This window comes from Asterias amurensis, chromosome 19 (assembly GCF_032118995.1).
Source record: "Asterias amurensis chromosome 19, ASM3211899v1".
NCBI lineage: Eukaryota > Metazoa > Echinodermata > Asteroidea > Forcipulatida > Asteriidae > Asterias > Asterias amurensis.
In genome coordinates this window covers 1,463,224-1,476,287 of record NC_092666.1, presented here as the reverse complement: position 1 = coordinate 1,476,287, position 13,064 = coordinate 1,463,224, and the positions used below count along the sequence as shown (strand labels likewise).

The following is a 13,064-nucleotide window of genomic DNA, read 5'->3' as shown; positions in this document are numbered from 1 at the left end:
GATAATAAATTAATGAAATACATGTAACAATACAAATCCATGGTAAATTTTGAACTCAATTTGGTCGTCGAGGTTGCGAGATAATAATTGAAGAAAAAACACCCTTGTCACATAAAGTTTTGTGGTTTCAGATGCTTGATTTCGGGACCTCAAAATCTAATTCTGAGGTCTCGAAATCAAATTCAAAGATTTTAGTGGAAAAAATTACTTATTTCTCGAAAACTACATTACTTCAGAGGGAGCCGTTTCTCACAATGCTTTATACTATCAACAGCTCTCCATTGCTCATTACCAAGTAAGTTTTTATGCTAACAATTATTTTGAGTAATTAACAATAGTGTCCAGTGACTTTAAGCACAAAAAGCAACTACGAAAGCACAAGACACTTTTGCTTACCAGAGTACAATTTGCAGCACCCTTCTGAATTCTTTGAAAGACAGAAATGTTTCATGCACATTTCTTTTTTACAATATTTGCTCTGTTTTTATTCCAACCTCAAGGCATCCTAAACATCCTGGAGAAGATGAACACCAACTTGGAGCTTTGCCGTCGTTCTCTGATCCAGTACCTAGAGAGACGGAGACAACGATTCCCTCGCTTCTACTTCCTATCCATGGAAGATGTGCTTCATATCGTCTGCAATGGTCAGTTAAAAATAATATTAATAATAATAATAATAACAGAATTTCTATAGCTCCATTCCATCTAGATCATGGCGCTCAGCAACAACAGGCAATGAAAAACAAATACATTTAAAGAGCAACTAGAAACAGGCGAGTTTATTAAGTTGTTTTTGAATGACGAAACAGTGTCCAGTGATCTGATGTGAGATGGTATATTGTTCCAAATTTTGGGCCAGCAGTTGTGAAGGCTTTGTATTTGTTTTTGGACCCATGTTCTGAAAGCAGCGTACCATCACGGCAGGATTGAAGACTGGATCGACCCGATGCATTGAGGGCTTGCAAACTCCAATGATTAAGTTCACTCATAAGGCATCCTTGGTTTCATTACCACAGACATTATAACAAAAACAACACTAGCTAGTACCCTTTTACACTATGAATATTTTGATTTCTTTGCCAGGGTATGATCTGAACCAAGTCAACCTGTACCTACCCAAGCTGTTTGAGAATCTGGGACGTCTGGATTATGAGGAAAACCAATCGGAGGCAGCGGAGTGTACCTTCAACATCACTGGACTCATCAGTAACATGGGAGAAAAGATGTCTCTCAAACAGGTCAGAATACCTCATCTGTAGTCAGTTCTAGGTGGGCCCAAATTCATGGCTCTAGCTTGCCCCTGAATACACCGATCCATTAGGCTCCGCCCATGCCGCACGTGTGAGCAACAACATGTGAGCCTCTCCAATGCCATTCTGCACAACTCTGCTGCGCGCGCCAAGCATACAATCATGCATGTCGTACTTTATAGTGTCAGACTTTTGGTTGTGCAATGAGTTATGATTGGTCAATACGCAATGGGGAAGAGCTTAATGGATTGGTCTATTCCAAGTCTGCTGCCACCTAGTGTCTCAAAAGCCCCCCATTGGATAGACTGGTCCCCTGTCTTTCAGGCACTGGTCTTACAGGCCCAATGATTACAGTGGACAAGCTTGTAGTGACGCAAGCTTTCAATTTCTGTGTTATGACATGGTATGATGGGTCTGCCTAAAACTGTCGTTTGTCACTTACATACACCAGCAGCCAGTTACTGCACTTTCAATCATCTGCTGCTGTGTCCCTGTGTGCTTAATGGTTATACGTAATGTTTCTTCTGTGTACACTTTGGTGTACATGTTTATTGTACCCAAGTCTTGAAACTCATAGGGGGGCCCGGTTTCTTTCTTCAGCTGCGCTACGCATCTGGAAGTCTCTACCACTTAATCTTAGATCTTGTCTTTGTACCTCAAAACTCAAATCTCTTCGCAAAACTTATCTTGTGTCACAGGTTTTCAAAGACTAATTTTGTTGTGTCTGTTTTTTTCTTTCTTTGTTTTGTTTTTGTTTTGTATTTGGTTTTACTGCGCCTTGAATACCCAGCAGGGTGGATATGTGCTCATTACAAGTCTTATTGTTGTTATTATTATTATTATATACATGTATACCATGTATACTACGAATCTTTGTCCCTGTTAACTGGAATGTGATGTCAAAAGTTCATCTGGCAGTCGGGGAAGGCTGGTATCTGATGTTACTCACGCCTCCGAGTGTGCTCCAGCAGCCGATTTCACGAAACTTAAGCAGCTTGCATAAGTCCACTTGCGCAACGTTTATGGAGCAACTTACGCAATAAACGTTGCGCAAGTGGAATACACAGTTGCGTTAAGTTTTGTTAAACAGCTGCAGATGTATAGGCTACCCATTGGAAGAAAGAGCACCTCATTCTCTTTAATAATGTAATAAATATTTTGTCATGTTTGCCATCTCACATTCATATCTCATAGTGAGAGTCCAAAGAAAGACACTAACTTCTTGTTTATCTACAGGTTTAGCATTGTGTGTTCTACAGGAATTACTGTAGTCAAGCAGATATGGGATTAACCATTAACCTACTCTTCTTTTTTTGACAGATTATCTCATGTGATGGTCCAATCGAGAACTGGTTATCCAATCTCCTACCCATGGTGAGATTATCCCTTCAGACACAACTCACCTCAGCCCTGGGGAATGAGTCTCTGGAACCCCCAGGAACCCCACGTCGAGGGGAGAGAGAAATCCACAGCGCTGGGGCCAGGAGAGTCACTGTGGGTAAAGATGAAAGAAAAGGTAACACTAGTTTCTAGACGATGACTTTAGTCTTAATTTTGGTTTTTACCCATATACCGATGTGTGGTAGCACTGTATACTCAGTACTTTCCCGAGTCCTGTGAAAAAATATCACAGGCATGTTACTCGGGTGGGATTCGAACCTTGCAATTCTAGAGCAGTGTCTTACCAACTAGATTACCGAGGTTGCCCGGTAGCTAGAGGCAGTTAGAATCCTATGTTTTGGCAGCGGGTACCGCAACGATAATAAGAGATATTAAATTTGCATCGGGGATAAAGAATATTAATTTCGGTTTTTACACTTTTTCTTGTTGGAAAATTGATCAGCACGAGAATTGATTTTCGCAAACTTTGTCTTAAAATTGCTTGAGTGGAAGACCACCATGCTGTAATTTTGATAAAGTTGCTGGAGTGGAAGACTATTCCCTGCTGGATATTGTGGAAGCATGGAGGTGGAAGTGAGCCGAAAATAGGCTTTGGAAGTGATGTATTTCTTTTAAAGATTTTGATGAATAAATATCTAAAGGGTGTGTATGAATTGCAATAACTAACTGGCAATTTTTCACTACAATATGTTCATTTTTCAGATGGCCTAATAATATTGTGACTGTTGTTCTGTTTAGTTTTGTTTTGTTTTGATTGTATATAATTCAATTTGCCAACAATTTAATAAACTGGGACCAAGAACTGAACTCTGACTTTAGTCGTTACTTGTCACATGCCTGAGTAGCCTACCAACTCGGTTACACAAGCTAGTCGAAACGTTAAGACCAATTACTCCGCTATAGTGAAATAACGATTCACTAAAAGCTAAAGGAGTAGTTCCAGCCGATTTTCTACCTTCAGTCCCGGTAGTACTTAAAAAGCAGGACAGTTCTTTTCAGAACGGAGAAGTCTCCCAAATTCTGAAAATCTACTTTGCGGTAGTAGAATATAAAGCAAGACAGTTCTCTGTAGAACAAACTCTACCTGGCAAGTAGACACACACATGGTGTTACTGCAAACCAAGTAAATATTGATACCTCACAATACAATCCCTCAAATCTCATATATTAGTTTCTAACTTGCAATTTATACCCACATGACATCAAACTTGTCTCACTACATTTTGAAAAATGTAGCCAAACAGGCTTACCCTTGGTGCAAACGGAGTGGAGTTGTAGCAATTTTTTACGGTCTGTTTACAAACTTCATGGACTGGCTCGGAGGGGTTTGATTGGGAAGGTGCTCAAGAACTTTGAGCCTGGTCAAAGTTTTCAGGGCAAACATCCCGTTTTCTAACTCCCAGTTTCTAACTTGCAATTTGACCCTAGTTACTGACTTGTGTTTTATGTTTTCTCAGTTTTTAGCTTGCAACTTAACTCCATTGTTGGGCTCAAGTTTCAGGTTATCTTAGTTTCTACCTTGAATTGTTTCTGTTGTAGGTACAGCAAGGAGTCGAGCTGGCAGTCGCACAGGCAGCCGTAATCACCGTCCAGGCACACGTGACTCGCAAGATAGTCGGGGGCACGGCGGATACGACGGTCGTCACGGCCCGCAGTCCTGGATGCTTGATCATGTGACTGAAGTGGTGTACCTGGCTACACAGATTCAGATCACTGAGCAAACCGAGAAGTGTCTTAAGATGCTGGAGGGCGGTGATAGGGATTCAATGAAGGTAAGTTTCGTGGATTAGATTAGATTAGATTCTCTCTCTTCAGTACGGTGGCGCAAATTGCACTGTTATGATCATTACAAGTTTACGCCAACCATCTCGATCTGTAGCTGATCTTGATGCAGCTGCCATACCCTGTCCTGTGCAATTCTTTCCGTCTCTCATCCATGATGTTGCTGGACCTCTCCTTCTCTCACCCTTGGCTGACCCCTGGATTATTTCTTTGTAGAAACCTTCACGACGCAGTACGTGTCCGAAGAATTACACCTTCCGCACGGTCATCTGTTTTCTCAGCATTGCCTCTCTAAATTAGATTTGCTATTTGCTATTTATATATACAAGTACACAATAGACATTGCCTTGGCTCTTGGGCTAACAAATACATAAAAATATGATAAATTGTACATTGAAAATACATGATATTAAAGGCAGTGGACACTTTTGGTAATTACTCAAAACTGTTATCAGCATAAAACCTCACTTGGTAATGAGTAATGGGGAGAGGTTGATAATATAAAACTTTGTGAGAAACAGCTCCCTCTGAAGTGACATAGTTTTCGAGAAAGAAGTAATTTTCCATGAATTTGATTTGGAGACCAAGTTTAGAATTTGAGGTCTCGAAATCAAGCATCTGAACACACACAACTTTGTGTGATAAGGGTGTTTTTTCTTTCATAGTTATCTCGCAACTCCGACGACCAATCGAGCTCAAATTTTTCACAGGTTTGTTATTTTATGCATATGTTGAGATACACTAAGTGAGAAGACTGGTCTTTGACAATTACCAATAGTGTCCATTGTCTTTAAGACATACAGTACATGTAATCGGTTTAGAATTGGATTCTGGCTCTAGTGTTTTTGATCAACAGAGTGGGTTTAAGTCCTTGTTATGGCACCTGTTTCCTGGCACATTATTTTAGCATAGGCAACTAATTTACGTGTCTCTCCTGAATACATTTCTTTTCTCAAAAACTTGACACCTAATGAAGCTGAATCATCTACAGGTAAATTATGTTGCATACATCTTCATTAACAGTGAGTAGGGATTCATATCATGGCCAAAAACTTGATCTACACATGATATTAAAACCCTTATTTGGATGGAAATCATCTATCAACTGTATGTTTTTTTTATTTTCCTCATCTTTATATATTTGTCTGAGTAGGAAACTGTTGATAAAGTCAAAGCCAGCATCCAGGCCGCTGTGGTCATGCTGAAAGGAGTTGAGGATGAAAACGAGAGACGGGTTCGACTAGAGAAGGAGAAAATCAAGAAGGAAGGTAGGTCATAGGTCATCAGCATAGGTTATATGTCATCATACATGTAGTTCAAAGGTCATCACCTATTCCAAATCAAATATACTTCAAGAAAGTAAATTACATAAATGAGAATTTTGAGACTTTTACAGCTTTATATCTGTAGTAAAAAGAAAGACATACATGTAATAATTGAAAACAAATATTTTTGTTGGGTGGGGGAGTCAAACCCAATCAACAATATTTTTCTTATAAACTCCATGTTCCTATTTGGAGAACACTTTTGAACCCTACATTGTAGGTCCTCAAAAAAAGTGCAAAAGTGATTTTGTGAAACCTGTAGAAAATGTGGAGTTATTATTTGATAAAAATTGGAATCCCCTGAAGATTATTCCCTGGCTGCCACTTCCTACATGTAGGTTGTATCATGAACTTGGGTGTGATCCCTGCTTACAAGGCAGCTAACGGCTGTATTGCTTCTGACTGGCAACCCCGAACAAAGATATTGACTTATAGGGAGGCCGCCAACATAGGGCTAGATAGCTCAGTTGGTAGAGCGCTGGCATGTTAATTTGGAGGTTGTTGTTTCAAACTCTAGTAAGTTTTGTCTTTGTTCAATCTCAAATTGTCTATATATGTGTAGAGACTGTGGTACACCAGAATCTATGTTCCTTTTTGCCAAGCAATTACTTTTGAGAACACTTTTGAACACCATGGTCCTCTAAAACATGCAAAAGTGATTTCATGAAATCTACTATAGAAATTGTGATTCGCCGGCAAAGAATTGTTAAACTCGACAATTGTGTCTCTTTTTTCAATATCTTTGTTCAGAGGTACCATTTAGAACAACCATTAACTGCCGTGTAGCCAAGGATCACATCCAAATTTATTATACAACCTGTTAAGTGGCACCCAGGAGACCAACTACTTGAGGGGATGCGACTTTTTATTAAATTTTTCCTCTTCTCTTCAACTCTAGCCGCAGCTATGAAGGAAGCTGACATGACCAGCGTCATGGACACCGGTACCGTGGTGTCCCACACTGGCCGACAGAGCTCCCAGTCCCACAAGAACTCCCAATGGAGTCTGAATAACGAGATGCCTGGTGGTCCGCCAGCTGGTAACCAACCAACCATCGCAGAGGAAGGAAGCACACTGTCTGGACAACAAGGCGAGAATGGAGAAGGGCTGGAAACAGGTAAGGACTAGGGGAAGTCTACATTTATTTCATAATACTCTTCTCAGGATATCAAAATACAAAATATTACATAGATATAAAGCAAGATTGCCTGGTAGCTAGCGGCAGTTCAAATCCTATGTTTTAGCAGCGAGTACTGCAAAAATTAAATAGATGTACAATTTATTTTTGGTCTTAACCCTATATACCGATGTGTGTTAATGTAGCACTGTAAACTCAGTACTTTCTTGTGTTCTGTGAAAAAAAAAATCACAGGCATGTTTACTCGGGTGGGATTCGAACCCACGACGTTTGCAATTCTAGAGCAGTGTCATACCAACTAGACCACCGAGATTGGCTGGTAGCTAGAGGCAGCTCGAATCCTTTATATTAGCAACGGGTACCGCAGTGTTTCAATAGATGTTAAATTTGCATTGGGGTCATTACATGTAGTTTTTGATTTAACCTATCATTTGTTTACCAATGTTTACCAAACAGTTACCACCAAGCCTATGGACACTATGAAGGTCGTACTTCCTCCAGAGAGGCCAAAGGTCAAGGTCAAAGTTGAGGAGAAGATTGACAAGAGCGAGTTGCAGCTGATGTTGTTCCCAGGGCAGATTCAGAAGATCAGTAATCTGATCACCCTATTGGCACACCAGAGGGATCTACTGCAAAGGTAGGAGTTATAGACTGGGTCGTCCCAACTAGTTATTAAAACGCCTGAACACGTGCCAAGAAAATCTTTAATTGGGTTTGGTCTGACTCAAACATATAACTTTTGTCGGAAATGTCTATAATGTGACTCTAAATACTTAAATTCTGGTAATATAAGTAACTACATGTAGGGTCACATTATAGTCATTTGCGGCCGAAGGTATGTCATGTGTATGTCTATGAACGAGATGAACTTGTACACCTACATGCTAATGAAGTCCAACCCCACCACACCTAGCAAGTCCATAGTTGGATCCAAGTCCATAGTAATCCATCTCATTTTAATTACCTTGCCACTACGTCTAATTGCAGGACTTGATGGTCGACCAAAAATTGTACGCAGGCTTGAAGGTCTGGTGCCTTAAATGAGACTTAAAGACTTGTTTGTTTGAATCTTTCTTTTGTTCTTTGTTTTGTGTTGGGCATAAAGGTTCCTGCATTATGCACCATATAAATGTCTCATATTATTAGTATAGTTATTATTATTATTATTTGTAATTACAGACTGATTGATAAGCAAGATGAGATTAAAGGGTCTCTTCAGGACTCCTTCGAGTGGCGTTCACATCTACGCTACGTCTGGAACGAATCTACCATGGGGCTGTCAGTCAAAGTAAGTTTACAAGTGACAATGTAAATACCAAGGACTAACTGTAGGCTCTTTAAAGTTACAGTCATAGATTGGTTTTTGTCAACGTAATTTGCTTATTTATAGGCAAAAGTGAGGGCTACACTAGGGGCATGTTGCCTCCTTACCCCCTTCAAAGTATGTAAAGATGTAGGCATGGGGATTATCCACTAAGACCCTGGCTGGTAGAGCAGAATGCTAGTAGACAGCACCAGAGCTAGGGTCCTGTGAAATAGACCGCTCGGCCATGCCACGACACACCATGATAGAACTTGTCTCTAAGATTTATACTTAACACAAACATTTGGGCCCATTCTAAATCTTCTCTAAGATTTATACTTAACACAAACATTTGGGCCCATTCTAAATCTTCTCTAAGATTTATACTTAACACAAACATTTGGGCCCATTCTAAATCTGTCATTTTATGTTGTTTCCTTGTATTCTCAGATGTTAGACACAACGTTTGATTATGGGTTTGAGTACATGGGCTCTGGAAGTCGCCTCGTCTTGACACCAATGACAGAGAGAGTGTTTCTTAGCATGGGCCAAGCTATCAAGGCTCATATGGCTGCCTTATGCGTTGGACCATCGGTGAGTGTGACCACACAGGGTCAGTTGAAGGCGCTACACACACTCTAGGTTCAAATTTCAAGTTCATTTAATTTATTTGTCCACAGTATCAAGATCAGTCTATGATAAACATACATTAACAAATAGATAATCTACAAATAGAAAATAGATATTTATAATCAAATTTACAAAGATACTGCAGGGGAGCTTATTGAAAAGCAAAGCTTTTAAGCATGGGCCCCTGACAGGGCTGCTCGTTGAATATGATGATTTATGTCTTCATTTTGTTCTTCATCTTTAGTGGAGTGGTCGTCTTGAGTTAGTGCAGGAGATGGGGAGGATCTTAGGCCAGCCTCTGTATCTCTTCAACTGCTCCCACGCTACTGACTCCCAGATGCTTGGGGACATCTTCAGGGGACTTGCATCCACAGGTATCTTGCCGTCAAATTATTAATTTAAGGGTTTGGCTACTTTTTGTACGACACAAACACAGTGTCCACTGATTTACATAACACTCAACACTGATTTAAGATAATGATAGTAGAAAGCTTCCCTTAAAATATGACTTGCTGAGGTGCTGTAGTTTTTGAGTGAACTACATGTATGGGTTCACTTGGGTTGTCAAACTGCAGTTTCAATTCTAGCCCTTTTCACACTACTCTGTTCCCTGGGGGCAGCCCGGGGGTTACGGCTGGCCTTATCACACTATGATCGCTTTACCCCAGTCTGCCCCGGCAAATGAACATACCCCCGGGAATAGACACCCCTTCTCCAGAGTAGGGGTAAGCGGTAAAACCCTGGGGTTTTCTTGAAACTTGCAACTGGAACCATGTGAAAAAGGGACACAGTGTGAAAGTATGCTGTAACTGTCAGCATTGCCCCTCAGATTCAAGTTTTGGGGGATAAAAACTGATGTATTTTTCCATAACCTCAAGACTTCAACATGAAATGATTCTCAAATTACTTTTTACTTTTTGAAGCTGCTGTACTTCTATCCGAATAAGTTTGTTATTGTCATTGATTTAAGAGTGAATACCAAACGTAACCTTCCCTTGAAATCAATGTTTTTATTTGATAATAACAGGTGCATGGGTGTGCTTCAACAATCTGAGCCACATCCCAGCCCCAGTCCTCAGCATCTTCTCCCAGCTCCTGCAGAGTTTCCTAGATGCCCTCCGCATGGGTAAATCAGCCACCGTGTTCCCCTTCCAAACAGACGAGGTCGCCGTCAACGCAAACGGGGCTTGCTTTGCTACGTTGGACAGCTCCATTTCAGTGCCGGGGGTATCGTTGGCTTCAGTGGACGGGCGGGTATTACTGAACTCGGCGTCAGCTCTCTTGCCGAGTGAGCTTAGTAAGCTGATGAGGACGGTGTCTGTCGCTCAAGTTGACTTGAGATTGTCTCTGGAAGCGCTGCTGTGGAGTCAGGGTAGGTATCAGTGACACATAGAATAAAAACATCCTTTTCATCTGACAACTCACACCTGTTATCGCCATGTAATTCCTTTCCAAACAGTAACACCATATGAAAATCTCATTATAGGAACAACATGCCACAATGCTTCTAGTCACGACTAGTTTCAAAGTTGCAACTACAAAGGAGCGACTTGTAAAGTATACTTCACTATTCAGCTAGACTTAATTGGTTATCAGTTTGCAACAGCTAATACTATTTGTCTATGTTTTGTTTTGTTCAGGATTTACAAAGGCCATTGAGTTGTCTCACAAGATGATAGCTCTGAGGGAACTCTACACTAAGATGATTCCAAACACCTTCTTCACTTCACAGGATGCCAAACTGGGTAAGCGAGCTCAACTGCCAGAATACAGTCGGTCTGAGCTTCATACCTACCACAAATGAGTCAAAGAGAATAGACCGTATTGAATAACCCCTTTTTAATATGAAAGTCGCCATCTTGTAGGGCAAACCGTATGCGCGTCCAAACGCGTACATCAATGAAGCACGCACCACGCAACATTCACGGTTTGATTTCTACGGCACATGCACGCACACACACACAGACGACATGTTGTAGGGCAGATATTTGAATGGTGACGTCATATTCAATACGTTCTATTGTAGTTGGTTTATTAAAAATTGCAAACATGGCAGCTAGTCTTGCTAGTGAGTCAACATGCATTGTCTGTATGCAGCGATTTAACCACTCCTAATATTTAAAAACTTTTCTTAAAGCATTAATAGCAACCATTGCCGCAATTGACCTCAGAATACAGAACAATCCTTCAATCTTCAAACGACAGCTTGAAACTCAAATCTTCAAAGGGGCATAATTTAAATCCTGGACTTAAGACTTTACAAACCAGCAGCCTTTAATGGCCTTTTTTGTCAGATACTGTGTGCTTTATAAGTGCTGTTTATTATTTTTAGTTTTATTATCTATTATTATTATTATTATTATTATTTTGTCCAGCTGCGCCACACATCTGGAACTCTCTACCACTTAATCTTACAGTAGATCTTGTCTTTGTATCACAAAATTCAAATCTCTTCTCAAGAATCTCTTCTCTTATCTTACATGTATGTCACAGGTTTTCAAAAACTAATTTTGTGTCTGTTTTTTTTCTTTTTTTTTTTTTTCTTTTTTTTACTGCTGCTTAAACACCCAGCAGGGTGGATATTTACACATTACAAGTTTTTATTATTATTATTACTATTAATTGTTTACTTTGTTTTATCTCAGGGAGCGATCTGAGCGAGGATTCTCGTGGCTGGAGCCTTCAGAGTATCCGTAGCATCGTCTTAGAAGGAGGAGCCATCTTAGATGAGCTTCTTGTACTCCAGCTGGCTGAAGAGCAAGAAACAGGTGAGAGATGAACTTATGAAAGTGTCAGGGAAGTGTCGAGTGGTTAATAAGAGCACCGAATTCAACTCTGGTGTTTCTGTTCAGCAGATTGTGGGTTCGAGTCCCAGCCATGACACTTGTGTCCTTAAGCAAGACACTTGACCATTGCTTTGTCCTTCGGATGAGACGTAAAGCTGTTGGTCCCATGTGTTGTGTAACGCACATAAAAGAACCCAGTACACTTATCGAAAAGAGAAGGGGTTTGCCCTGCTGTTCCTGGTTTGATTGGCTGCAAATTGCACCTCAGCACCTTGTAAACCATTACCTGGTGTTTTAAAGGAATAGGTCTCATACTTCAAATCGTAGCTCCACATACCATGCAGGAAAAAATACTGTGCGCTTTGATTCGCCCCTATGGGGTGTTATAAAGCGCTATGCTATGTATGAACTGAGTATTCTTGTTATTATTATTTAAAGGCAGTGGACACTATTGGTAATTACTCAAAATAATTATCATCAAAAAACCTTTCTTGATTACGAGTAATGGGAAGAGATCGATAGTATAAAACGTTGTGAGAAACAGCTCCCTCTGAAGTGACGTAGTTTTAGAGAAAAGAAGTAATTTTCCACGAATTTGATTTGGAGACCTCAAGTTTAGAATATGATTAGAGTTTGAGGTCTCGAATCAAGCATCTCAAAACACACAACTTCGTATGACGAGGGTGTTTTTTCTTTCATTATTATCTCGCAACTTCGGCGACCGATTGAGCTCAAATTTTTACAGGTTTGTTATTTTATGCATTTGTTGAGATACACCAACTGTGAAGACTAGTCTTTGATAATTACCAATAGTGTCCACTGCCTTTAAGTCAGTTTTAAATAGGGGCTCCAAGGTCAAATTCAGTTTTGTGTTGCACTCGTTTTCCTTTTGAAAATAGGGCAAAAGTTACAAGTCTGTTACCTAGTGGTTGAAAAAAAGGAAGATTTATTGCAGCGGTATTCGAAGGTACAACCTCCAGAGTAACTTGTCGACACTCAACCAACTGAGCTATCTAGCCCTATAGTGGCTGTCTCCCTATTCGTCAACATCTTTGTACGGACTGTGAAGGGGGTTAACCCTGTTTCAGCTCCAGGAGTAGGTAGCAATATGCCTCTGGTGGCAGTTGCTTTGGGTCAACATCCCAAATCAGTTAAAGGTAGCCCTCGCCTTGTAGTGGTGGTCTGGCCTGGTGATGTGAGGTGATTTCTCATAAAACAACCATAAAATTTGTTTGCATTTTCCTCTCCTCCCTAACTTCTTAATTTCTTCTACCTTCTACACTGATTTCAACAAGTATAACTGCTCGAGTCAAGTCAACCAGAAAGTAACTCGAGTCCTAAAACCAATTTGAATAATCTTTCCTTCCTATTTCAGCCCTTAATGCAGAATCGTTGGAGAACATTGCCGAAGCTGCAAATGATTTACCAGAGAAAGGTAGAATTAGTTGT

At 40.3% G+C, this 13,064-nt stretch overlaps 2 protein-coding genes across 3 annotated transcripts in view; one reads left to right on the top strand and one right to left on the bottom strand.

Moving 5' to 3' along the window:
• The window catches only part of LOC139951266 (uncharacterized), a 221,555-nt gene that overhangs the window by 53,163 nt on the left and 155,328 nt on the right, over positions 1 to 13,064 (bottom strand). The window lies entirely within an intron of this gene.
• LOC139951233 (uncharacterized) overlaps positions 1 to 13,064 on the top strand; it is a 108,570-nt gene that overhangs the window by 38,520 nt on the left and 56,986 nt on the right. For both annotated transcript variants that reach the window (XM_071950010.1, XM_071950009.1), the window contains 14 exons: positions 501 to 644; positions 1,084 to 1,238; positions 2,571 to 2,766; positions 4,191 to 4,423; positions 5,587 to 5,701; positions 6,657 to 6,875; positions 7,353 to 7,533; positions 8,076 to 8,184; positions 8,650 to 8,793; positions 9,074 to 9,203; positions 9,857 to 10,201; positions 10,470 to 10,574; positions 11,475 to 11,597; positions 12,991 to 13,050. In XM_071950010.1, the coding sequence (XP_071806111.1) occupies positions 501 to 644; positions 1,084 to 1,238; positions 2,571 to 2,766; positions 4,191 to 4,423; positions 5,587 to 5,701; positions 6,657 to 6,875; positions 7,353 to 7,533; positions 8,076 to 8,184; positions 8,650 to 8,793; positions 9,074 to 9,203; positions 9,857 to 10,201; positions 10,470 to 10,574; positions 11,475 to 11,597; positions 12,991 to 13,050 (2,259 nt within the window). The remainder of the gene's footprint in view (positions 1 to 500; positions 645 to 1,083; positions 1,239 to 2,570; positions 2,767 to 4,190; positions 4,424 to 5,586; positions 5,702 to 6,656; positions 6,876 to 7,352; positions 7,534 to 8,075; positions 8,185 to 8,649; positions 8,794 to 9,073; positions 9,204 to 9,856; positions 10,202 to 10,469; positions 10,575 to 11,474; positions 11,598 to 12,990; positions 13,051 to 13,064) is intronic.